The 27,256-nt window shown below is 38.8% G+C and overlaps 1 protein-coding gene across 1 annotated transcript in view; it reads left to right on the forward strand.

The window, feature by feature from the left end:
- Nucleotides 1-749: 749 nt before the first annotated feature.
- Cylc1 (cylicin 1) overlaps nt 750-27,256 on the forward strand; it is a 49,993-nt gene continuing 23,486 nt past the window's right edge. Inside the window, exon 1 of the mRNA XM_040743761.1 lies at nt 750-835. Coding sequence (XP_040599695.1) covers nt 750-835 — 86 coding nt within the window. The remainder of the gene's footprint in view (nt 836-27,256) is intronic.

Below are 27,256 nucleotides of genomic sequence, written 5' to 3' on the forward strand. Positions count from 1 at the left end.
CAGAGATAAGGCTTGGGAAAAGATTTACCACTCAAATGGACCCAAGAAACAAGCAGGACAAGTGATCCTTATATCTAACAAATAAGACTTTAAACTAAAATCAATCAAAAGAAATGAAGGAGGTCATTTTATACTCATCACATGAGAAATCCACTAAGATGAAGTCTCAATTCTGAACATCTATATGCCAAATACGAAGGCATCCACGTTGTAAAAGAAACATTACTAAAACTCAAATCACATATAAAACCTCACAAAGTTATAGTGGGAGACTTTATCACGCCACTCACACCACTAGACAGGACTACCAGACAGAAATTTTAAAAAGAAACAAAGGAACTTATAGAACTTATGACCCAATTGGGTTTAACCGACATGTATAGAACATTCCATCCAAACACAAAAGAATATACCTTCTCAGTGCCACATGGGACCTTCTCAAAAATCGACCACATAGTTGCAACATAGCAAACCTCAACAGGTACAAAAAAATTGGAATGACTCCATGTATCTTATCAAAACACCATGCTTTATATTTAGAATTCAACAACAACACAAATTGAAGAAAACCTACAAACTCAAGGAAATTGAATAATGCATAATTTCACCATTCATGGGTCAAAGAAGATATTAAAAAAGAAATTTGAGATTCCCTAGAATTCAAGGAGAATGAAGGCACAACATACCCAAACTTATAGGACACTTTGAAAGCAGAGCTAAGAGGAAAGTTCATAGCACTAAGTGCCCACATGAAGAAACTGGAGAACAGTCCCACCAGAGAATTAGCAGTTCAACTGAAAGCTCTAGAACGAAAAGAAGCAAACTTACCCAGGAGGTAGATGCCGGGAAATAATCAAATTGAAGGCTGAAATCAATAAAGTAGAAACTAGGAAAACAATACAAAGGATCAATATAACAAAGAGTTGGTTATTTGAGAAACTCAACAAGATAGACAAACCTTTACTGAAACTTACCAAACAAGTAGAGTTTGAACCTGCAAATAAACAAAATCAGAACTGAAAAGGTGGCCATAACAAGGGACACTGAAGAAGTCCAGAGAAGAAAAATCCAGCAGATCCAGGTAAACAAAGCACCTGCATCCTGGCATGCCTTCCAGTGAATGGGGAAGGCCGCAGAACTTCCCATACTGGCAGGAGCCAAATAGGCCAGGTACCAGGTCTTCTCTTCCAACAAGGAGACCAGGGGACCAGCTGGTCAAACAGGACAAGGTAAAACAGGCCCTACATCCAGGCCTGCATTTCAGTGTCTGGGGATGGGCTGGGAATGGCACAGAGGTTCCCATCCTGGGGGGAGCCAAGCACCCCAGATTCCAGGTCTTCTCTTCCACCACAAGACCAGTAAACCAGCAGATACAGGGAAAGAAGGCCCTGCATCCGGGCATGCCTTCCAGTGACTGGGGAAGGCCACAGAGCTTCCCATCCCAGCAGGAGCACCCCTGATACCAAGTCTTCTCATCCAACAAAGGGACCAGGGGACCAGGTAGAAGGCTAAGCACCCCAGATTCCTGGTATTCTTCTCCACCCATGGAATGAAAACTAGGAAGAGGAATAGAACAACTACCATATTATTGGACTTGCTAGCACCCACCAAAAGGGAACTCTGGTCCCCTAACCACCAGACCAGTAAGGGGCTCTTTCTGCACCCACTAGAAGAAGAGATGGGAAAGAGACAATACAAAAACACACTCAGCAACAGAAAAACAAATATGACACTACCAGATTCAAGAGACTCCACACCAACAAGACTCCAACATTCCAACGCAAATGAAGCAGAAGAGAATGAACTTAAAACAACATTAATGAAAATGATTGAGGCCCTAAAAGAGGATATAGGAAAATCCCTCAAATAAATGGATGAAAAAAGAAACCAAAAAATTACAAGAAATGGGAAAAAAACAAAAAGGCAAAAAATGGAACACAAAACAAACCAAAAAATGCAAGAAATAGAAGAAAAAACAAAAATTACAAGAAATGGAAGAAAAAGCAAACCAAAAAATGCAAGAAATAGAAGAAAGAACAAACCATAAAATTCATAAAATGCAACAAATGTATGAAAAGATAAACCGAAAATTGAAAGAAACAATTCAAACAGTGCAAGAGTGAAAACTGAAATAAAGACAATAAAAAAACACAATCTGAAGAAAGGCTGGAAATAGAAAAGCTGGGCAAATGGTCAGGTACTCCTGATACAAGCATTACCAACAGAATACAAGAGATCTCAGGTGTTGAAGATAAACTAGGAGAAATGGATTCATCAACCAAAGAAAATCTTAAGTCCAACAAATCCTTAACACAAAACATCCAGGAAATATGGGACAACATGAAAAGACAAAACCTTAGAATAATAGGTATAGAAAAAGGTGAAGAAAACCACCTCAAAGGGGCAGAAAACATATTCAACAAAATCATAGAAGAAAACTTACCCAACCTAAAGAAAGACATGCCAATGAAGGTACAAGAAGCTTACAGAACACAAATAGAGTAGATCACAAAAAAAGTTCCCTCACCACATAATAATCAAGACCCCAAATATACAACATAATGAAAGAACATTAAGAGCAGCTAAGGAAAAAGCCAAACCTATCAGAATTACACCTGACTTCTCCATGGAAACTCTGAAAGCCAGAAGGTCCTGGATAGATATTCTACCAACACGAAGAGACCATTGATGCCAGCCCAGACTACTATACCCGGCAAAGCTCTCAATCACTATAGACGGAGAAAACAAGATATTCCATGACAAAACTAGATTCAAGCAATATGTATCCACTAACCCAGCCCTCTGGAAGTAAAACTCCAACCCAAGGAAGTTAACTACAACCAGAAAAACATAGGCATTAGATAATCCCACTTTACCAACAGCCAAAAGAACAAAGGGGTGGAATTCCACACATAATTCCACCAACAACAACAATTCCAAATCAAAGAAGAATGAGAAATCAATGGTCATAATATCCCTCAACATTAATGGCCTTAACTCACCCATAAAAAGACACAGGCTAGCAGAATGGATTCAAAGACAGAAGCCATCATTCTGTTGTGTACAAGAAACACACCTCAACCTCAAAGGTAGACATTACCTGAGAGTTAAAGCTTGGAAAAAGATTTTCTAATCAAATGGACCCAAGAAACAAGCAGGGGTAGCAATCCCAATATCTAACAAATTAGACTTTAAAATAAAATCAATCAAAAGAGATGAAGGAGGTAAGAAGGTCATTGTATACTCATCATTGATGAAATCCATCAAGATGAAGTTTCTATCCTGAACACCTATGCCGCAAATACGAAGGCATCCACATTCGTAAAAGAAACATTACTAAAACTTAAATCACATATGAAGCCCCACACACTTATAGTGGGAGATTTCAACACCCAACTCTCACCACTAGACAGGAATAAAAGACAGAAACTCAACAAAGAAGCAAAGGTTCTAGTAGAAGTAATGACCCAACTGGGATTAACAGAAATCTATAGAACATTTCATCCACATAAAAAAAGAAAATACCTTCTTCTCACCACCACATTGTACCTTCTCAAAAATTGACCACATACTTGGCAACATATCAAACCTCATCAGCTAAAAAAGTTGGAATATCTCCATGTATCTTATAAGACCTCTATGCTTTAAAGTTAGAATTCAACAACAACACAAACTGCAGGAACCCTACAAACTCATAGAAATTGAATAATGTGCTATTGTACTACGCCTGGATCAAAGAAGAAATAAAAAAATAAATTGAAGACTTCCTAGTATTCAATGAGAATGAAGACACTACATACCCAAACCTATGGGACACTTTGAAAGCAGTGCTACGGGGGAAGTTCATAGCATTAAGGGCCCACATGAAGAAACTGGAGAATAGCTATACTAGAGAATTAACAGCACAGATTAAAGCTCTAGAACCCAAAGAAGCAAACTCCCCCCAGGAAGAGTAGACACCAGGTAATGATCATTGAAGGCTGAAATCAATAATCTAGAAACTAGGAAAACAATACAAAGAATCAATACAACGAAGAGTTGGTTCTTTGAGAAAATCAACAAGATAGACAAACCTTTGTCCAAACTTACCAAACAGCAGAGTGTGAACATGAAAATTAAAAAAATCAGAAATGAAAAGGGGGACATAACAATGGACTCTGTGGAAATTCGGATAATCATCAGGTCATACTTTGAACGCCTGTACTCCACAAAATTAGAAACTTTAAAGGAAATGGACAATTTTTTGGATAACTGTCACTTGCCAAAATTAAATCAAGAGCATATAAGCAATTTATATAGACCTATATCCCCTAAGGAAATAGAAGCAGTCATCAAAAGTCTCCCAACCAAATAAAGCCCAGGTCCAGATGGCCTCAGTGCAGAATTCCACCAGAAATTCAAAGAACACCTTATACAAATTTTTCTCAAAGTATTCCATGCAATAGAAGCAGAAGGGTCTTTACCAAACTCTTTCTATGCGGCTTCAATAGCCTTGATCCCCAAGCCACACAAAGACACAACTAAGAAAGAGAGCTTCAGGCCAATATGCCTCATGAATATAGATGTAAAAATACTCAATAAAATACTGGCAAATCAGATTTAAGAACACATCAAAACAATCATTCTCCACGATCAAGTAGGTTTCATCCCAGGGATACAGGGATGGTTCAACATAGGAAAATCCATCAATGTAATCCACCACATAGACAAGCTGAAAGACGAAAATTGCATGATTATCTCACTAGATGCTGAAAAGGCCTTTGACAAAATCCAACACCCATTCATTTTAAAGGTCATGGAGAGATCTTGGACAGCTGGAACATACCTAAACATAATAAAAGCTATATACAGCAAACCAACAGCCAACATCAAACTAAATGGACAGAAACTCAACACAATTCTGCTAAAATCAGGAAGAAGACAAGGCTGTCCACTCTCTCCATACCATTTCAGTATTTTACTTGAAGTTCTAGCCAGAGCCATATGACAACAAAAGAGGATCACGGAGATACAAATTTGAAAGGAAGAGGTCAAGCTTTCACTATTTGCAGATGATCTGATAGTTTACATAAATGAACCAAAGAATTCTACCAGGGAACTGTTGCATCTGAGTAACACCTTCAGCAAAGTGGCAGGCTACAAGATGAACTCAAGAAAATGAGTAGCCCTAATATATACAGATAATAAAAGGGCTGAGAAAGAAATCAGAGAAACATCACCCTTTACAATTGCCACAAACAACATAAAATACCTTGGGGTAATGCTAATCAAACAAGTGAAAGACCTGTATTGTAAGAACTTTGAATCTTTAAAGAAAAAAATTAAAGAAGCCCTCAGAAAATGGAAAGATCTCCCATGCTCTTGGATAAGTAGAATCAATGTAATAAAAATGGCAATCCTGCCAAAAGCAATCTATAGATTCAATGCAGTCGCCATTAAAAGACCAGCACAATTCTTCACAGATCATGAAATAACAATAACCAATTTTGTATGGAAAAACAAAAGGCCCAGGATAGCCAAAACAACACTATACAATAAAGGAACTTCAGGAGGCATCACCATACCTGACTTCAAGCTCTATTATAGAGCTATATTTCTGAAAACAGCTTGGTATTGGCACAAAAATAGACAGGTGGGCCAATGGAATCGAATTGAAAACCCTGATATTAACCCACACATGCATGAACATCTGATCTTTGACAAAGAAGCTAAAAATATACAATGGAAAAAAGAAAGCATCTTCAACAAATGGTGCTGGCATAACTGGATGCTGGCATGTAGAAGAGTGCGGATCGATCCATGTCTATCGCCATGCACAAAACTTAAGTCTAAATGGATCAAAGACCTCAACATAAATCCAGCCACACTGAAGCTTCTGTAAGGCAAAGGACACAGTCAGCAAGACAAAAAGGCAGCCCACAGAATGAGAAAAAATATTCACTAACCTCACATCTGACAGAGGGCTGATCTCCAAAATTTACAAAGAATTCAAGAATCAAGTCTCCAAATCGCCAAAGGATTCAATTAAAAAGTGGGCTACAGAACTAAATAGAGAATTTTCAATAGAGGAGTCTAAAATGGCTGAGAGGGACTTGAGAAAGTACTCAACATGCTTAGCCATCTGTGAAATACAAATCAATACAACTCTGAGATACCTTCTCACTCCTGTCAGAATGGCTAAAATCAAAGACACTAACGACAATTTATGCTGGAGAGGATGTGGTAAAAGCCGAACACTCCTCCACTGCTAGTGGGAGTGCCAACTTGCTCAGCCACTTTGGAAATCAGTATGGAGATTACTCAGAAAAAATGGGAATAAACCTACCACAAGACCCAGCACAAAATTATAGGCATTAATATTTCCTTAGAATGGCAGGGCCATGAGAGGTTCATGATACTTTGAATTTCTATCAGGCAGTTAGCAGTTGTGGGAGGGGTATATGGTTAGAGACATTATAAAGCCAAAACCTTCAGTGACTTTGTTATGGTTTCTATTGCTTTGAAGAGACACCATGACTATAGCATCTCTTATAAAGTAAAAAATTTGATTGGGCGGACTTTGCTTGGGGTCTGCCACTGCGACATCCATCCCTGTGGGAGAAAGCAACCCACCCCATCATCCTAGTCTCCTCTTTCAGCCACGAGACTAAATCTACCAGGGCCTGTCTCCAGTCCACACTCCTGTGCCTGGGGTCTACCACTGGAGCTTCCATCCATCCTGGTGGGATCCAAAGCGCCCCAGTATCCTAGTTCATTTCTCCACCCATGAGAACAGAAAGAGGAGAGCTACCAGAGCATTGCACTTGCCTACACCCAAAAGGAAAGGAACCCTGGTCCCATACCTACCAGGAGAGGAAGTGGCACCTTCTGGACCCACTGGAAGAACAGATGGGAAGGAGACAACATAAAACCACACTTGGCAACAAAAAAACCAATATGACACCACGAGAGTCTGAAGACCCTATGCTAGCAAGACCTGGGCATCCCAAAACAAATGAGGCAGAAGAGAATGACATTAAAAACAACGTCATGAAAATGATAGAGGCCCTCAAAGAGGATATGAGAAAATCCCTTAAAGAGATGGAAGAAAAAAATCCAAAAAATGCAAGAAATGGAGGAAAAGACAAAGAAAAGTTGCAAGAAACAATTCAAACAGTGCAAGGGCTGAAATCAGAAATAGAAATGATAAACACATTCTGAAGGAATGCTGGAAATAGAAAAGCTGAGCAAACGGTTAGGTACTACAGATGCAAACATAATCAACAGAATACAAGAGATGGAAGAGAGAATTTCAGGTGTTCAAGATACACTAGGAGAATTAGATTGATCAACCAAAGAAAATTTCAAGTCCAACAAAATTTACACAAAATATCCAGGAAATATGGGACACCCTGAAAAGACCAAACCAAGAATGATAGGTACAGAAGAAGGTGAAGAAACCCACCTCAAAGGGGCAGAAAACATATTCAACAAAATCATAGAATAAAACTTTCCCAACCTAAAGAAAGACATGTTAATGAAGGTGCAAGAAGCTTACAGAACACCAAATAGAGTGGACCACAAATAGAGTTGACACATAATAATCAAGACCCCAAGCATACAGAATAAAGAAAGAATATTAAGAGAAGCTAGGGGAAAAGGCCAAGTAACATATAAAAGCAAACCTTAAAAATTAAAATCAAGAAGGGAAAAGCAATTTAAATAGACCTAAAACCCTCAAAGAAATAAAAGTAGTCATCAAAAGTCTCCCAACCAAAAGAAGCCCGGGGACAAATGGCTTCAGTGCAGAATTCTACCAGAAATTCAAAGAGCAGGTTATACCAATTCTCCTCAAAGTATTCCATGCAATAGAAGTAGAAGGGTCTTTGCTAAACTCTTTTTACGAAACTTCAATAACTTTGATACCCAAGCCTCACAAAGACACAACTAAGAAAGAGAATTTCAGACCATTATTACTCATGAACATTGATGTAAAAATACTCAATAAAATACTGGGAAATCGAATCCAAGAACACATAAGAAAAATCATCCATCATAATCAAGTAGGTTTCATCTCAGGGATGCAGGGATGCTTCAACATACTAAAATTCATCAATGTAATCCATCATCTAGACAAGCTGAGGAACAAAAATCACATGATCATCTCACTAGACGCTGAGAAACCCATTGACAAAATCCAACACCCGTCCATGATAAAGGTCTTGGAGAGAACTGGGGTAACAGGAACATACCTAAACATAATAAAAGCTATATACAGCAAACCAACAGTCAACATAAAACTGAATAAAAAGAAACCCAAGGCAATTTCTCTAAAATAAGGAATAAGACAAGGCTGTCTCCTCTCCCCATACCTATTCAATATTGTACCGGATGTTCTAGTTAGAGCAATAAGACAACAAAAGGAAATTGAGGGGATATGAATTGGAAAGGGAGAGGTGAAACTTTCACTATTTGCAGATGATATGATAGTTTACATAAGTGACCCAAAAATTCTACTAGGGAACTCTTACAGCTGATAAACACCTTCAGCAAAGTGGCAGGATAGAAGATCAACTCAAGAAAATCAGTAGCCTTACTATATACAGATGATAAAAGTGTTGAGAAAGAAATCTGGGAGATATCACCCATTACAATTGCCACAAACAACACCTTGGGGTAACGCTAACCAAACAAGTGAAAGACCTGTATTGCAAGAAGTTTGAGCCTTTAAAGAAAGAAATTACAGAAGACATCAGGAAATGGAAAGGTCTCTCATGCTCTTGGATAGGTAGGATCAATGTAGTAAAAATGGCAATCCTGCCAAAAGCAATCTACAGATTCAATGCAATCCCCATCAAAACCCCAGCAAAATTCTTCGAGGACCTTGAAAGAACAATTCTTAACTTCATATGGAAAAATAAAGAGCCAGGATAGCCAAGAAAATCCAGAGCTGCAAGCATTGAAGTCTTGGCCGACATATGCCACCGGGATACTAGAGCTGAGGGAGAGACCCCACCAGCACCCATTCAAAGAAGGAATGGGAAGATGACAGTATAAGAACACACTCAACAACAGAAAGGTCAATATGACTCCATGCCAGCAAGACCTGAAAAGCCCAATGCAGATGAAGCAGAAGAAAAGCACCTTAAAAGCTATATTATGAAGATGTTATAGACCCTTAAAGAGGAAATGAGAAAATCCCTTAAAGAAATGGAATAACAAACAAACAAAAAACACAGGAAATGGGGGAAAAGATGAAGCAAAATATTCAAGAAATAAACATATCACTAAAAGAATCTAAAGAAAACAAAAAAAAAACCAACCAAACAAGTTAAGGAAACATTTCAAACAGTTAAAGACTTGAAAGCTGAAATACAAACTATAAAGAAAACACAGAACAAGGGGATGCTGGAAATAGAAAAATTATGTAAATGATCAGGAACTACAGATGTAAGTATAACCTATAGAATGCAAGAGATGGAAGAGAGAATCTCAGATGCTGAAGACTCATTAGAGGAAATACAGTCATCAATCAAAGAAAATCTCAATTCCAACAAACCCCTAACACAATATATCCAGGAAATATGGGACACCGTGAAAAGGACAAACCTAAGAATAATAGGTATAGAAGAAGGTGAAGAAATATAACTCAAAGGAACAGAAAACATATTCAACAAAATGATAGAAGAAAATTTCCCCAACATAAGGAAGGATATCCCTATGAAAGTACAAGAAGCTTACAGAACACCAAAAAGACTGGACCACAAAAAGAAGTCACCTTGCCACATAATAAACAATCACCAAAAGAAAAAAGGGGGAGATTCACACACAATAATACCACCAACAACAAATCCAAAGTAAACAAGAATCAGCAATCAATGGTCATTAATATCCCTCGATATCAATGGTCTTAACTTGCCTATAAAAAGACACAGGTTGAAAGATTGGATATGAAGACAGAATCCATCATTCTACTGCATACAAGAAAAACATACCAATGTCAAAGACAGACATTACCTCTAAGTAAAGGGTTGGGAAAGATTTTCTAGTCAAATGGACCCAAGAAACAAGCGGGGGTAGCAATCCTAATATCTAACAAATTAGATTTCAAACTAATTTCAATAAAAAAAAGATGAAGGAGGTCTCTTCATAGTCATCACAGGAGAAATCCACCAAGATGAAGTCTCAGTTTTGAACATCTATGCCCCAAATATGAAGACACCCACATTCTTAAAAGAAACATAACTAAAACTCAAGTCACACATTAAACACTGGACACTTGTAGTGGGAGACTTCAACACCCCACTCTCACCACTGGACAGGAGAACCAGACGGAAATTTAACAAAGAAACAAAGTAACTAACAGTAGTTATGAACCAATTGGTATTAACAGACATTTATAGAACATTACATCCAAACACAAAAGAATATACCTTGTTCTCAGCACCACATGAAACTTTCTCTAAAATCAAACACATACTTGGCAACATAGAAAACCTCAACAGATACAAAAAATTGGAATTACCCCGGTATCCTATCAGAGCACCATGGTTTAAAGTTAGAATTCAACAACAACACAAATTGCAGAAACCTACAAACTCATGGAAATTGAACAATGACTAATTGAAACATTCCTGGGTCAAGGAAGAAATAAAATAGAAATTAATGTCTTCCTAGAATTCAATGAGAATGAAGACACAACATACCCAAACTTATGGGACACTTTGAAAGCAGTGCTAAGAGGAAAGTTCATAGCACTAAGTGCCCACATGAAGAAACTGGAGAATAGTCACATTCGAGAACTGTCAGAACAACTGAAAGATCTAGAACAAAAAGAAGCAAACTCACCATAGAGGTGTAGAAACCAAGAAATAATCAAATTGAGGACTGAAATCAATGAAGTAGAAACTAGGAAAACAATACAAAGAATCAATGAAACAAAGATTTTTTGTTCTTCAAGAAAATTAACAAGATAGACAATCCTTTATCCAAACCAATCAAAAGGCAGAGAGAAATCATGCTAATTAACAAAATCAGAAATAAAAAAGGAAGACATTAAAGGGACACTGAGGAAATCCACATAATCATCGCGTCATATTTTGAAAACCTGTACTTCAGAAAATTTGAAAATCTAAGGGAAATGGACAATTTTCTGGATAGATATCACTTACCATAATTAAATCAAGAACAGATAAGCAATTTAAATAGACCTTTAAATACTAATAAAGTAGAAGCAGTCATCAAAATCTCCCAACCAAAATAAGACCAGAGCCAGATAGTTTCAGGGCAGAATTCTATCAGAAATCCTCAAATTGTTCCACATGATAGAAGGACATTGCCAGACTCTTTTTACCACGCTACAATCACCTTGGTATCCAAGCCACACAAAGATACAACCAAGAAAGAGAACAACAGGCCAGTATCTCTCATGAACATTGATACAAAATTCCTCAATTATATACTAGCAAATCAGATCCAAGAACACATCAGAAAAGTCATCCTCCATGATCAAGTAGACTTCATCCCAGGGATGCAGGGATGGTTCAGCATATGAAAACCTGTCAATGTAATCCATCATATAAACAAACTGAAAAAGAAAGACCATATGATCATCTCACTAGATGCTGAAAAAGCCTTTGACATAATCCAACACCCCTTCATGACAAAGGTCTTGGAGAGATCAGGAATAAAATACATAAAAATAATAAAAAGCCATATACAGCAAACTAACACCAACATCCAACTAAACCGAGAGAAACTCAATACAGATTCCTCTAAAATCAGCAACAAGACAAGGCTGCCCACTCTTTCCATATCTCTTCAATATTGTACTTGAAGTTCTAGTTAAAGCAATAAGACAACAAAAAGGAAATTAAGTGGATACAAATTGGAAAGGAAGAAGTCAAACCTTCACTATTTGCAGATGAGATGATAGTTTACATAAGTGGCCCAAAATACTCTACACGGGAACTCCTATACACACCTTCAGCAAAGTGGCAGGATACAAGATTAACTTAAAAAATAAGTAGCCCTACTATATACAGACAATAAACTGGCTGAGAATGAAATCAGAGAAACATCACCCTTTACAGTTGCCACAAACAACATAAAACACCTTAGGACAATGTTAACAAAACAAGTGAAAGGCCAGCATAGCAAGAACTTTTAGTCTTTAAAGAAAAAAGTTAAAAAAGATACCACAAAATGGAAAGAACACCCATGCTCTTGGATAGGCAGGATCAACACCAAAATCAATCCATCTAAAGATTCAATTAAATCCCCCCAAAAAATCACAACACAGTTCTTCACAGACCTTGAAAGAGCAATACTCAAATTTATATGGAAAAACAAAAAACCCAGGGTAGCCAATTCAACCGTGTACAATAAAGTAAATTCTGGAGGTATTACCATCCTTGACTTCAAGCTCTACTATAGAGCTATGGTAATGAAAACAGATTGGCATTGGCACAAAAATAGACAGGTAGACCAATGGAATTGAATTGAACACTCTGATATTAACCCACACACCTATGAACACCTGATTTCTGACAAAGAAGCTAAAGTTATACAATGTTAAAAAGAAAGCGTCTTCAACAAATGGTGCTGATATAACTGGATTCGGAACTGCAGATAGATCTATATTAATCACCAAGCACAAAACTTAAGTCCAAATGGATCAAAGACCTCAACATAAATCCAGTCACACTGAACCTCCTAGAAGAGAAAGTTGGAGTTACCTTTGGATGAATTGGTACAGGATACTGCTTCTTGAACATGACACCAGAAGCACACACATTGATATTCACAATTAATAAATGGGACCTCCTAAAACCGAGAAGCTTTTGTGTGGCAAAGGACACAGTCAGCAAGACAAAATGGCAGCCGACAGAATGGGAAAAGGTATTCACCAAGCCTACATCTGACAGAGGGCCGACTTCCAAAATATACAAGAACTCAAGAAGCTAGCCACCAAACAACAAACAATACAATTAAAATTGGAGTACAGAACTGAATAGAGAATTCTCAAGAGAGGAATCTAAAATGGCTGAAAGACCCTTAAGTGCTCAACATCCTTAGTCATAAGGGAAACACAACTCAATACAACTGTGAGATACCATCTTACACCGGCCAGAATGCCTAAAATCAAAAACACCAAATACAGTCTATGCTGGAGAGGATGAGGAGAAAGAGGAACACTCCTCCACTACTGGTGGGAGTGCAAATTTGTACAACCACTTTGGAAATCAGTATGGTGGTTTCTTAGGAAAATGGGAGTCAGTCTACCTCAAGATCCAGCAATCCCTCTCCTGGGCATATACCCAAAGAATGCACATTCATACAACAAGGACATAAGTTAAACTATGCTTATAGCAACATTGTTTGTAATAGCCATCACCTGGAAGCTACCTATATGCCCCTCAACTGATGAATGGATGAAGAAAATTTTGTGCATTTACACAATGCAGTATTACTCAGTGGAAAAAAAACAATGAAATTTTGAAATTCACAGGCAAATGAATGGAACTGGAAGAAAACATCCTGAGTGAGGTAACACAGTCACAAAAAGACAAACATGGTATGTACTCTCTCTCTCTCTCACACACACACACACACACACACACTCATATATATATATATATATATATATATATATATATGACATAGAGCAAAGGACTACCAGCCTACAATTCACACCACCAAAGAAACTAGGATGCAAGGAAGATCCCAAGAGAAGAATGCATAATCCTCCAAAGAAGGGGAGGGAGAAAAGAACCCTGAGCAAATTGGGAGCAGAGGGAGAGAGGAGGCAGATGGGAAGGGTAGAGGAGATGAAGGACAGAGGTGGAGAACAGGAGGTATCAGGGGGACTGAAACAGGGGAGGAATAGAGGAGAGAAAGAAAGGAGACAGATGCCTTGATAGAGAAAGTCAGAATAGGTTTGGAGAGACGTCTGGCACAGAGGAAATGTTAGGGCATCCACAGGGATGACCCCAACTTAGAATCTAGGCTGTGGTGGAGAGGCTGCCTTTGATGCCCTTCCCCTATAATGAGATTGATGACTACCTTGGTTGTCATTCTTAGGCTTTCATCCAGTAGCTTATCAAAGCAGAAAAAGGCACCACAGAAAAACACTGAGCCATACTCTCAGAATACAGTTGTAGAGAGGGACGAGGGATGAGCAAAGGAGCCAAGACGGTGCTGGAGAAACCCACAGAAAGAGTTGATCTGACCTAGTGAGAGCACAGAGTCCCTAGTCATAAATCTGGGAAAATCAGCATTGGACTGAACCAAGACCTCTGAATATGGGTGCCAAATAGGAGGTCAGGACAGTCTATGGGACCTCTAACAGTGGAGTCAGTGTTTATCCATAGTACATAAATGAACCTTGGGAGCCCATTCCCTATGAAGGGTTACTATTGTAGCCCAGATACATGAAGAGGGCCTGGGACCTCCCCAAAACGATGTGATGGACTTTGATGGTCCCCCGTGGAGGGCCTCACTATCCCTGGGGAGTGGTTGGAGAGTGGGTTGGGGAGTCGGTGGAGAGCATGAGAGAATGGAGGGGCTAGGGATTGGGGGGAATTTATGTGTAAATAATAGTGCTTATAAAATAAAAAAATTAAAATAAAAAGATAGAAGAACCGGAAAAGGTAAAATAATAATAATATTTAGTTGTATGTATACAGTATAAGATATACTGTGCGCTTTCCCTTTAAATTTTTCAGGCTCAGAGACCCTTTATGATGTCATGACTCAACATTATCAGTTTGAGGCCATACTAATGCTGAGGTCCTGGCAGAAGACAGGCAAATGAAATGTCTCTTTCAAAACTGTAAGCCCTCTTTTTAATACTTTTTAGTATTCTTAACTATTAATGAGGTTAAAATAGTTATGTGTAAAAAAACTAGTACATGTGCATTTTATAGGTTAATTTTTTCAATTTTAAACAAAGATACAAGTTTCTTGTCCTGTCTTGAGTACTTTCCTTTTAAAGATAGCCAGTTTAGCTTATTTAAAAAATGTGTAAATGGCAATGTCTTTTTGAGTCTCAGTTGTTTTATAACCACATCTTGGTTTGGCAGAATGGAAATAACTAATGATTGTGTGGTTTATTTAAGATATAGACCTACCTTTAATCCCAGCACTTGGGAGGCAGAGGCAGGCGGATCTCTGTGTGTTCGAGGCCAGGCTGGACCGACAGCCTCCAAAACAATACAGAGAAACACTGTCTCATAAAAACCAAAGAAAGAAAAAGATAAAGACCTAGATATAATGTAAGATTATGTTATATCTAACAGCAAGTAGACTTTATGAGTAAGAAAATTTTGTGATTTTATTGTTGTGATAGAGAGGATAAAGAGACATCATGTTATGTCTGATAGAATTACTGTATTGTCATCATTTTTCTTTTCAAAAAATCTGTTGTGTAAAAAGTAATCATCTAAAATTGACAAGTATTATTATTTTTACTGGCTATATCCTTTCAGTGTTGGTTTATTTTAATCACTGATCTTATCTTAAAGACAAATGAGAATAATTTTAAAATCAAGGTAAGGTAATGTAGAACTGTTTTGATTTGAAGCTACCAACTAGTATCTACATATCTTCATTAGAATCAAATGTAAAAATTCAATTGTTTTCATATAAAATGGAAATAATGTAGTAATTAGAGTACTTAGTTTATACCTAAGTCTATCTTGTGGAGTCAATGTACAGCCTCTGTCTCTGCCACTATGTCCACTTTGTTCATAAGCCCATTGGTCAACGATAGGGATGGCTGGGAAAAGAGGCTGATTGTTCATGGAATGGGTCATCATATCTATTGATTATTCATCTCCTCATTGCTGAAGTCACCTTTTGATGAGAATTTACATAGGGCACAAGTATCTTTATATCCTTTGCCCATTCAAAGAGGTCTCACCCTATACTTCTTTCTCACCAATATTCCAATCACATACTTTCCAGTTCCCTGATCATTCAGCCAAACCATCGGCTATAGCCCATGATTCTGAGAACAATTTCACTTTTGGATGTTTCTCCTTCCAAGTAAAATGCACAATCATGTGTACTGCCCACTGTGAAGACTTTCCTTCACAGGCATCTTTCAGGATTGTCTCAGAAGGGGTTGTAATGCTGCAGCTCTTCACTTCAGGGTGATTCCTACATTACATAAAGAACCATCAGTAGCCGGGTGGTGGTGGTGCACGCCTTTAATCCCAGCACTCGGGAGGCAGAGGCAGGCAGATCTCTGTGAGTTCGAGGCTGGGCTGGACCGATAGCCTCCAAAACAATACAGAGAAACCCTGTCTCATAAAAACCAAAAAAAAAGAACCATCAGTAAACCATGTTATAGTCTTCTCTTGCTCAGTCAACTGATCATAGGGCACACCCCATGGCCTAGCCCCTGTAAATACATGAGTGGGTGCAGAAGGCATTGCAACAGTAGAAACTATAGGCATTTGGATAGCTTCATGTAACTTACTTGTGCCTTCAAGATGTGCTTGGACCCTGTATCTCTATCTCTCTGTCTCTGACTCTGTCTATCTCTCTGTCTCTGTCTCTCTCTGTCTCTCTCTCTCTCACACACACACACACAACTGCAATTTGATAATGATTGTTGCTATTTGTGTCCTACTTTATAGCTCTGTGGTTCAGATAATTCCCAGTTCATGATAGGCAGCACAGGTTAAATGGTAATTTCGTAGCACATTGTTTCTATTAAGGCTCAATAGCAGGCCAAGAGCTTCCTCACGAGGGAGAAATAGATATCTGCAGAAGATGGTAAAGACTTCATCAAAAATCCCAAATATCCTTTGTGATCCACCTATACGGTCCTGCCAAAGGCTCCAAATAGCATCCCTCTCTGCCACTAATAACTACATACTAGAGATGATTTGGGTCTATTGGATCATATGGTCCAAATAGTAGAGCAGTGTGCACATCAGCCTGGACCTGCTGAAGAGCCTTCTCCTGTTCCAGACCCCCCACAAAGCTAGCAGTTTTCTGAGTTACTTTATACATGGGCTGAAATAATATAGCCAGCACAAGAATGTGCTGTCTCTAGACCTCATAAGCATTCTGCTTCTTTCCTGGTGGCAGGGCAGATGGGCAGGTGCAATGAATAAGTCTTCACCCAAGAAGGAATGCATCTGCATGCCCCACACCACTGGAATCCTAGAAATTTCACTGAGGTAGAAGGACCTTGAATTTTGGCTGGATTTTCCCATCTTCTGCTGTGCATATATATTATTGGCAAGTTCAAAGTAGTTGTTACCACCTGCTCACTTGGTTCAATCAGCATAACGCCATCCATATAGTAGACCAGGGTGATATTTTGTGGAAGAGATAGATGATCAAGATCCCTCGGAACTAAGCTGTGACACAGAGCTGGAGAGTTAATATATACTTGAGTTAAGTATATGTTGGCCTCCCAAGTGAAAACAAATCATTTCTGATAGTCTTTATGGATAGGTACAGAGAAAAAAGCATTTTCTAGACCAATAACTGCATACCATGTGCCATGAAATCTGTTAATCTGCTCAAGTAAGTATCATGGTACCCCAGAGAAGAGGAATGAGGCAAAATCTTATGAACAGATTGGGAACACAGCGAGGGGTGGGGGGGGAGTGGGAGCTGGGAAGAAGAGGGGGTAAAAGAGGAAGAGAGAGTAGGTCATGGGGGAACAGGAAGGTTGAGTGTTAGAAGACAGATCTGGCACCAGGGAGACCTCTAGTGAGCTAAAGGGATGACACCAACTGGCAAGCTAAGCACTAGTGGAGAGACCCCCTTAAATGCCCATTCCTGATAATGAACTTGAGGTCTACAACTATACTAGAACCTTCATCCAGTGACTGATGGAAGCAGAGGCAAACACCCACAGTTAAACACTGAACTGAACCCATGGAACCCAGTGACAGAGAGAGAGGAGCGATGAGCAAATTGGCAAAGAATGGGCTGGCAAAAGCAGCAGAGACAGCTGATCTGAACAGGGGAGAGCTCTTGGACCCCAGACCAATAGCTGGGAGGCCAGCATGGGACTGACCCAGAACCCCTGAGTGTGAGAGTCAGTGAGGAGGCCTGGGCAACCTATGGGGCCCTGGGCAGTAGATCAGTGTTTATCCCTGGCATACAAAAGGACTTCGTGTGGATGCTCTATCAGCCTGAACTCTTAGGGGAGTGCCTGGACCGTGCCCTGAGTGAAATGACAGACACTAAATATCCCCTTTGTGGAAGGAAGTGGCAATAGGGTGGGAGGCTGGGGGGATGGTGGGGAGTGCGGGAGGAGGGGAGGGAGAAGAAACTGCGATTAACATGTGAAGCAAGCTATTTAAAATTAAAATAAAAAGTACCATAAAAAGTATCTGACACATCTGCTGCAACTGAAGTCGCTACCTGATTGGATTTTTTTGTGGTTTTTATGAGACAGGGTTTCTCTGTATTGTTTTGGAGGCTGTCGGTCCAGCCTGGCCTCGAACTCACAGAGATCCGCCTGCCTCTGCCTCCCGAGTGCTGGGATTAAGGGCGTGCGCCACCAACGCCCGGCCTGATTGGATTTTTTATTGTCAACTATCATTTGCCATCATCCATTTGTCTTCTGCATTGATTAGATAGGAGAATTAAAGGGAGATTTGGTGGGAACCACCACCCCTGCATCTTTCAAGTCCTTGATGGTGACTCTAATTTCTGCAGTTCCTCAAGTGATAAGATACTGGTTTGGGTTCGTTATTTTCCCTGACAGAGGCAACTCTAAAAGCTCCCATCTAGCCTTTGTAACCATCAGTCTCAATTTAGAACCAGTATCCAACAGACCTCAGAAGGTCTGATTGTTTCCTTTTCTTTGGTGCAGTTGCCTTTGTAAAAGGCTGTAGGTCCCTCTGGGGAAGGACTGAAGAAATGCTAACATTAAAATTCTTAGGCATTTTATCAGTGTCCTTCCTCAGGGGAACCTAGCCATCCATTCAATCCCTTAATTCAAGAGGTTCTAGATCTACTAACTGGCTCAAGTCTGGGAACTGGTTCATTATCAAAAATCTCTTCTTTCCATGATCCAGTGCAGCTTTTCTTTCAGTTGTTTGAGAAATATTTTGCTTGTACAGACAGAACAAAAGAAAATACTGCATTAGGCATCTTACCTATTTCATACCTGGAAATGTCATGACTGGTTAGCAGCAATGGTACATACAAGTTATGACACCATAAAAGTAATAGTGGAAATTGCTTTGTCTATTCTGGCTATTATGATAACTACAATTGCATTGATGATTAAGTGCTGTCACCTGGCCTCAGCTACTTAGGGGCCAGACTAAACCCTATCACATTTAATTCATCCAACTGAATAGCAGCATCTCCAACTCTGAGGTCTGGCACAAGGAAAGGGGCAACAACAAATCTCTTCAAATGTCCTGGTGCCCTTCTCACCATTTTGCGTCTTATATAAGTAGTGTCTTCTGAGTCTTCTCATTGTGGAGGTTTGAGTTTTGTACTACGCACCCACTCTAGCATTGCAATTTCCTGAAAACAACCCCTGCTGTAACAATCTGTTTTAGTCAGGGTCTCCTACTGAAACAGAATACATGTAATGAATACTTAAGTATACAAAGAGTATTCGAGAGGCTTACAGGCTGTAGTCTAGCTAGTCTAAAAATGGATGTCTTCCAACAAAAATTCCAATAGCTGTCCAATGTCTTGTCTTGTTTTCAGTATACATCAGAATCCCAAAGCGGTAGACTCTAATGTTAGTGATACACTGAATCTGCAAGCAAAAGTGGGGGCAAGAAGGCAAAGAACATTATCTTCCTTGTCCTTTATATGTGCTGTCACAAGAAAGTGTAGCCTAGATTTAAGGTGGACCTTCCCACCTCAAAGAATCTGGACTTAATGATTCAGACATGAAGTGTTAAAAATAACTAAAAATTCCTCACAGGTGTGTCCAGTGGCGTAGGATTTTAGATAATTACAGATGTTATCAAGTTGATAATCAAGAATAATATCACAACTCCCAAAGCCTACCCCCAATGACATTCTTTTTCCAGGAAGAGCACATTTCATAGACCTCTATGCCAGAGGCTATAGGAGACATTTTTCAGTGAAATCATCACTACTACTAATATTAAACAGCTGTGTACCTACCAGCTTATTAGACATTTGATATTTCTCTTTTGAGAATTATCTGTTCATTTCTATGTAGCTCACTTTTTAAATTGGATTATTTGATGGCTTTAGTGTTTATTTGCCTTCTTTGTTTTTCTAAACATTAATGCACTATGAGACATATCTGCAAAAGATTTTCACACTCTAGTTTTTTCTACACTCAGTTGACAGTTTCCTTTATTTTACAGAAGCATTTGGTTTAATAAGGTTCTATATTTTGATTGCTGGCCTTATTTCATGTATGACCAGAATATTCTTCAGAAATTTATTGTCTATCCTTACATGTAGAAGTGTACTCCCGTAGTTTTTACTCTAGGAAATTCAGGTGTTCAGGTTTATATTAAAGACTTGGTCGGTTTGCATATGAGTTTTGAATTGGTGAAATGCAGAGATCAAGTTTTAATTTTTTTACATTTTTATTTTAGAAACAATCTTATTTTACATATCAATCCCCCATGTCCTCAGCCTCCCATCCACCCATGCCCCCCACCACCACCCCAAACCCGCACCCCACCCACGCCCCAAGGATAGTGAGGTCCTCCGCAGGGGACTATCAAAGTCCATCACATCATTTTGGGAGAGGGCCCAGGCCCTCTTTCATGTTTCTGGGCTGCAATAGTATCCCTCCATAGGGAATGGGCTCCCAAAGACCATTTGTGCACTAGGGATAAAAACTGGTTCCACTCCTAGAGGTCCCATAGACTGCCTAAGCCTCCTAGCTGGCACCCACATTCAGAGGGCTCAGTTCGGTTCAATGCTGTTTCACCAGGTTTACAACTAGGGTCTCTGTGCTCTCACTAGGACAGGTCAACTGTTTCTGTGGGTTTCTCCAGCACAGTCTTGGCTCTTTTGCTCCTCCCTCCTCCCTCTGCACAACTGCATTCCAGGAGTATGGCTCAGTGTTTAGCTATGGGTAGCTGCTTCTGCTTTGATCAGCTACTGGCTCTAGGATAGCAACGAAGGTAATCATCAGTCTCATTATAGGGGAAGGGCATCAAAGACATCCCTGTGAATCCCTGAAAATTTCCCTAGTGCCAGACCTCTCTCTAAACCTATACTGACTCCCTCTATCAACACATCCCTTTTCTTGCTCTCCTCTATTCCTCCCCTGTCTCAGTCTTCCTGATCCCTCTTGTTCTCCTCCCCCCTCTTCTTCTCTATTCTCTTTTTCCTACATACCTCCTCTTCCACACCCTGCTCCTAATTTGCTCAGGGGTTCTTGCCCCCTCCTTGGGGGACCTTGTGTTCTAATCTTGGGGTCCCCCTGGTTTCCTAGTTTCTCTGGTAGTGTGGATTATAGGCTGGTAGTCCTTTGCTATATATCTAATATCCATATATGAGTGAGTACATACCATGCTTCTCTTTTTGTTACAGGATGTTTATTCTAGTTGATGCATTCACCTGCAAATTTCAAGATTCCATTGTCTTTTTCTGCTGAGTAGTACTCCATTGTGTAAATGTACCACATTTTCTCTAACCACTCTTCAGTTGAGGGGTTTCTTCCAGGTTCTGGCTACTACAAATAATGCTGCTATGAACATAGATGGACACATGTCCTTGTTTTATGAATGTATATTCTTCGGGCATATGCCCAGGAGAGGAATTGCTGGATCGTGTGGTCAACTAATTTTCATTTTCCTGAGGAATCTCCATTCTGATCTCCAAAGTGGCTGTACAAATTGGCACTCCCGCCAACTGTGGAGTAGTGTTCCCCTTTCTCCACATCCTCTTTAGTATAAACTATCATTGGTGGTTTGATTTTAGTCATTCTGACAGAAGGGTTTTTTTATTTGCATTTCCCTGAAGGCTAAGGATGCTGAGTACTTTCTTAAGTATCTCTCAGCCATTTCAGACTCCTCTATTGAGAATTCTTTTTTTAGTTCTGTACTCCACTTTTTAATTGGATTATTTGGTGTTTTGGAGACTAGTTTCATGAATTCTTTGCAGATTTTGGAGATCAGCCCTCTGTTAGATGTGGGGTTAGTGAATATCTTTTCCCATTCTGTGGGCTGCCTTTTTGTCTGGTTGACTGTTCCTTTGCCTTACAGAAGCTTCTCAGTTTCAGGAGGTCCCATTTATTAATTGTTGATCTCAGTGTCTGTGCTACTGGTGTTATGTTCAGGAAGTGGTCTCCTGTAGCAATTTTTTCAAGGGTACTTTCCACTTTCTCTTCTAAGAGGTTTAGTGTGGTTGGATTTATGTTGAGTTCTTTGATCCATTTGGACTTAAGTTTTGTGAATGGCAATAGGTATGGAACTATCTGCAGTCTTCTACATGCCAGCCTCCAGTTATGCCAGCACCATTTGTTGAAGATGCTTTCTTTTTCCATTTTATAATTTTGGCTTCTTGTCAAAAATCTGGTTTTCATAGGTGTGTGGGTTTATATCTGGGTGTTCAATTTGATTCCATTGGTCTACCTGTCTGTTTTTGTGCCAACACAAAGCTGTTTTCAGGACAATAGCTCTATAGTAGAATATGAAGTCAGAAAGGTGATGCCTCCTGAAGTTCCTTTATTGTACAGAGTTGTTTTAGCTATCCTGGGTCTTTTCTTTTTCCATATAAAGTTGAGAATTGTCCTTTCAAGGTCTGTGAAGAATTGTGATGGTATTTTAATAGGGATTTCATTGAATCTGTAGATTGCTTTTGATAATATTGCCATTTTTACTATGTTGATCCTACCTATCCAAGAGCATGGGAGATCTTTCCATTTTCTGGTATCCTCTTTAATTTCATTTTTTAAAGACTCAAAGTTCTTGTCAAACAGGTCTTTCACCTTTTTTGTTAGAGTTACCCCAAGCCAACATCAAAATAAATGGAGAGAATCTCAAGGTGATTCCTCTAAAATCAGGAACAAGACAAGGCTGTCCACTCTCTCCATACTTCTTCAATATTGTACTTGAAGTTTTAGCTAGACCAATAAGACAACAAAAGAAGATCAAGGGGACACAAATTGAAAAGGAAGAAGTAAAACTTTCACTATTTACAGAAGATAGGATAGTCTATGTAAGTGATCCAAAGAGTTCTACCAGAGAGCTCCTCCAGCTGATAACCACCTTCAGCAAAGTGGCAGGATGCAAGATTAACTAAAAAATCAGTAACCCTACTGTATATAGACAATAAATGTGCTGAGAAAGAAATCAGAGAAACATCACCATTTAGTTGCTTTCTTTAAAGACTAAAAGATCTTGTTGTACATGCCTTTCACTTGTTTGTTTAGCAATGTATTTTATGTTGTTTGTGGCTATTGTAAATGTTAATCCCAATTGGGTTATAACTTCCATTAGTTCTTTTGTTTCTTTGTTACATTTCTGTCTGGTGGTCTTGTCTAATGGATGTTGAATTCTCCCACTATAAGTATGTGAAATTTTATGTGTTATTTGAGCTTTTGTAATGCTTCTTTTAAGAATGTGGGTGCCTTTATATTTGGGGCATAGATGTTCAGAAATGAGACATCTTCCTGATGGATTTTTCCTGTAATGAATATGAAATGACCTTCTTCATCTCTTTTGATTGATATTAGTGTAAAATCCAATTTATTAGATATTAGGATTGCTATACAAGCTTGTTTCTTGGGTCCATTTAATTGCAAAATCTTTTCCAAACCCTGTACTCTGAGGTAACATCTGTCTTTGACATTGAGATATATTTCTTGTATGCAGCCAAAGGATGGATTCTGTCTTCATATCCATTCTATTAGCCTGTGTCTTTTATAGGCAAGTTATGACCATTGACATTGAAAGATAAGTGTCACTATTGCTTGTTAAATCTTATTTGTTTTAAATTTATTGGTGGTGGTGATATTGTGTGTGGATTTCCACTCCCCCCTTTTTTTCTTTTGGTGTTTGGTACAGTGGGATTATCTATTGCCTATGTTTTTGTGAGTGTAGTTAACTTTCTTAGGTTGGAGTTTTCCTTCCAGTACTTTCTGTAGGGCTGGACTTGTGGATATGTATTGTTTAAACCTGGTTTTATCATGGAATATCTTATTTTCTCTATCTACAGTGATTTAAAGCTTTGCTGGATATAGTAGTTTGGGCTGGCATCTGTGCGTGGTCTCTTAGTGTTTGTAGAACATCTATCTAGGACCTTTTGGCTTCCAGAGTTTCCATTGAGAAGTTGGGTGTAATTCAGATAGGTCTGCCTTTATATGTTACTTGGCCTTTTTCCTTTGATACTCTTAATATTTTTTCTTTATTCTGTAAGTTTGATGTTTTGGTTATTATGTGATGAGGGGATTTCTTTTTGTGGTCTAGTCTATTTGATGTTCTATAAGCTTCTTTTACTTTCATAGTCATATCCTTCTTTAGGTTGGGGAAGTTTCCTTCTATGATTTTGTTGAATAATTTGTCTGTACCCTTGAGCTGTATTTCTTCAACTTCTTCCATACCAATTATTCTTAGGTTTGGCCTTTTCACAGTGTACCATATTTCCTGAATATTTTGTGTTAGGCATTTGCTGCACTTGAGATTTTCTTTGGTAGATAACTATTATTTCCTCTAGTGAGTCTTCAACACCTGAGATTCTCTCTTCCTTCGCTTGTATTCTATTGGTTATACTTACATCTCTAGCTCCTGATCATTTGCCCAGCTTTTCTATTTATAGCATTCCCTCAATCTGTGTTTTCTCTATTGTTTCTATTTCAAGTTTCAAGCCTTGAACTGTTTGAATTGTTTCATTCACTTGTTTGGTTGTTTTTCTTTCCATTCTTTGCATTCTTTAAGGGATTTGTTTATTTCTTGAATTTTTGGTTGGACTTTTTCTCCATTTACTGTATTTTTGTTTGCTTTTTTCTTTCATTTCTATAAGGGATTTTTCTCATTTCCTCTTTCAGGATCTCTAATATCTTCATAAAGTTGCTTTTATGGTCCTTCTCTTATGCTTCATCTGCACTGGAATATTCAGGTCTTGCTGGTGTAGAGTCCCTAGATTCTGGTGGTGCCATATTGGCCTTTCTGTTTTTGAGTGTGCTCTTATACTGCCATTTTCCAGTCTCTTCTTCAAGTGGGTGCAGGTGGGGTCTCTCCTTCTCCTCTTGTCTCCTGGTAGGGTAGGTGGGCCAAGACTTCAGTGTGTGCATCTCTGGATGGTCTGGTCTTGTCTGGTGTCCTCCTCACTCAAGTAGAGGGCATAGAGGGGCCAATACTGAGGTGTGGCCACATTCTAGGTATTCTGTCCTGCCAGGGTGGGTCCACTACACGTGGAGAAGGCCCAGAAAGTTCCAAGGGGGGATGTCAGGAATTGGGCCCCAGCAGAGCCCACACTCACCTCAAGCAGAGCAAGTTGTAATCTTTTACATATGGACATGCAATTTTTTCTCAGAAGCATTTGTTGAAAAGACCACATTTTCTGAAAAATTTATTTTAGCATTTTTTAAATATCAATTGATTGTATTTTCTTGGACTTATAAGTCTGAGTTATCTGATATATTTTGGTCATTGATCTATATGACTGTTATTGTACCAATACCATGTTGTTTTTACCATAATGGCTAGGTAGCATAACTTGAATTCAGGCTTGGCGTTATTATATCCTTCACTATCCTTTTCAATCAAGATCATTTTGGCTATATATTTTAGTACTTCCATGTAAATATTGAGATTTTTTGTATCTGAGAAGAACAGCCTGTAATTTTCAATGAGATTACATTTGTTCTGAAGATTGTTTTAAATAAGATGGCCATTTTTTTTCACACTATAAATTTTGATCCAACTGAACCGGGCGGTGGTGGGGCACGCCTTTAATCCCAGCACTCAGGAGGCAGAGGCAGGCAGATCTCTGTGAGTTCGAGGCCAGGCTGGACCGACAGCCTCCAAAACAATACAGAGAAACCCTGTCTCGTAAAAACCAAAAAAAAAAAGAAAAATAAATTTGATCCAGTTGAATGGGAATTCTTTGCTTCTTTGACTGTCGTCCTCAATTTTCTCAGTGTTTTAAAGTTTTCATTTTAAAGATTTTTAAAAATTTCCTTGATAAATTGTATCCCAATATGTTTTGAGGTTATTGTGAATGAGGTTGTTTCCCTTCTTTCTTATTCTATGTTCTAATGTTTGCCATATAAAAAGACGACTGATTTTGTCTATCCAGTCTGTGGTAAAATTTGAGCTGTTCTAGAAGTTTTCTGGCAGACACTTTGGAGTTTCTTATGCATGAAATATCATTAGTACACAGGAATAATGTTTTGGTTTCTTCATTTCATAGTATATCACTTTTCTTGCTGTCTCCTGCATTATTCTTTAGCTAAAACTCAAAGCACTGCTATAAATATAAATGGAAAGAGTAACATCTTGGTCTTCATCATCTTACTGGAATGCTTTGGAATTTTTTCTGTTTAAAATGATAGTGAATCCAAGCTTATCATATATAGTTTTTAGTTTTTGAGATGAAATTTTCATTTAATCATATTTTCAAGACCTTCCTCATTATTGGCTATTTATAAATGAATAATATCATACATTTTAAAATTCAATTACCTTATTCCATGTGTGAACACATGACACAAAAAAACAATTTTCATTTCTTAGTCCAAGTCACTTAAAAACAATTTCAGGGCCTTTGAGAAATAACCTTTTCAAACAAATAAGTGCAGCCATTTCTAAGCTTTTAGCACTTTTCTAAAGTGAGTGTGTAGTTTCTGTTAAATCTGTTTTTTAAAAAAAAACAGATTCTTCTCTCATATAATACATCCAACCATAGCTTCCCCTCACTCCTCTCCTCCAGGTTCTCTCACATCTACCCTCTACCCCATATCTACTCCTCCATTTCCTTTCAGAAAAGAGAAGGCCTCCAAGAGATAACTATCTGACATGACAAAACAAGATACAGTAAGACAAGGCTCAGCCCTCATACCAAGGCAGAAAAAGTCAACCGAGTAGAAGGAAAAGTCCTAATAACAGGCCAAAGAGTCAGCGACATGCTTGAACCCACTGTTAGGTGTCCTACAAAAGCACCAGGCTAACAGCCATAACTTAAGAGGACTAGTGTATGTCCTGTGCTTGCCACTTCAGTCTGTGTGAGCCAGTATGAGCCCTGATTAATTGATTCAGTGGGCAATGTTGTCCTTGATTCCTCTATCGCCTCTGATTCCTACAATCCTTCCTCCCTCTTTTGCACCTTTGTCTAAGAGTTT

Source organism: Mesocricetus auratus, unplaced genomic scaffold (genome assembly GCF_017639785.1).
Source record: "Mesocricetus auratus isolate SY011 unplaced genomic scaffold, BCM_Maur_2.0 Super-Scaffold_100003, whole genome shotgun sequence".
In the NCBI taxonomy this organism is placed as follows: domain Eukaryota; kingdom Metazoa; phylum Chordata; class Mammalia; order Rodentia; family Cricetidae; genus Mesocricetus; species Mesocricetus auratus.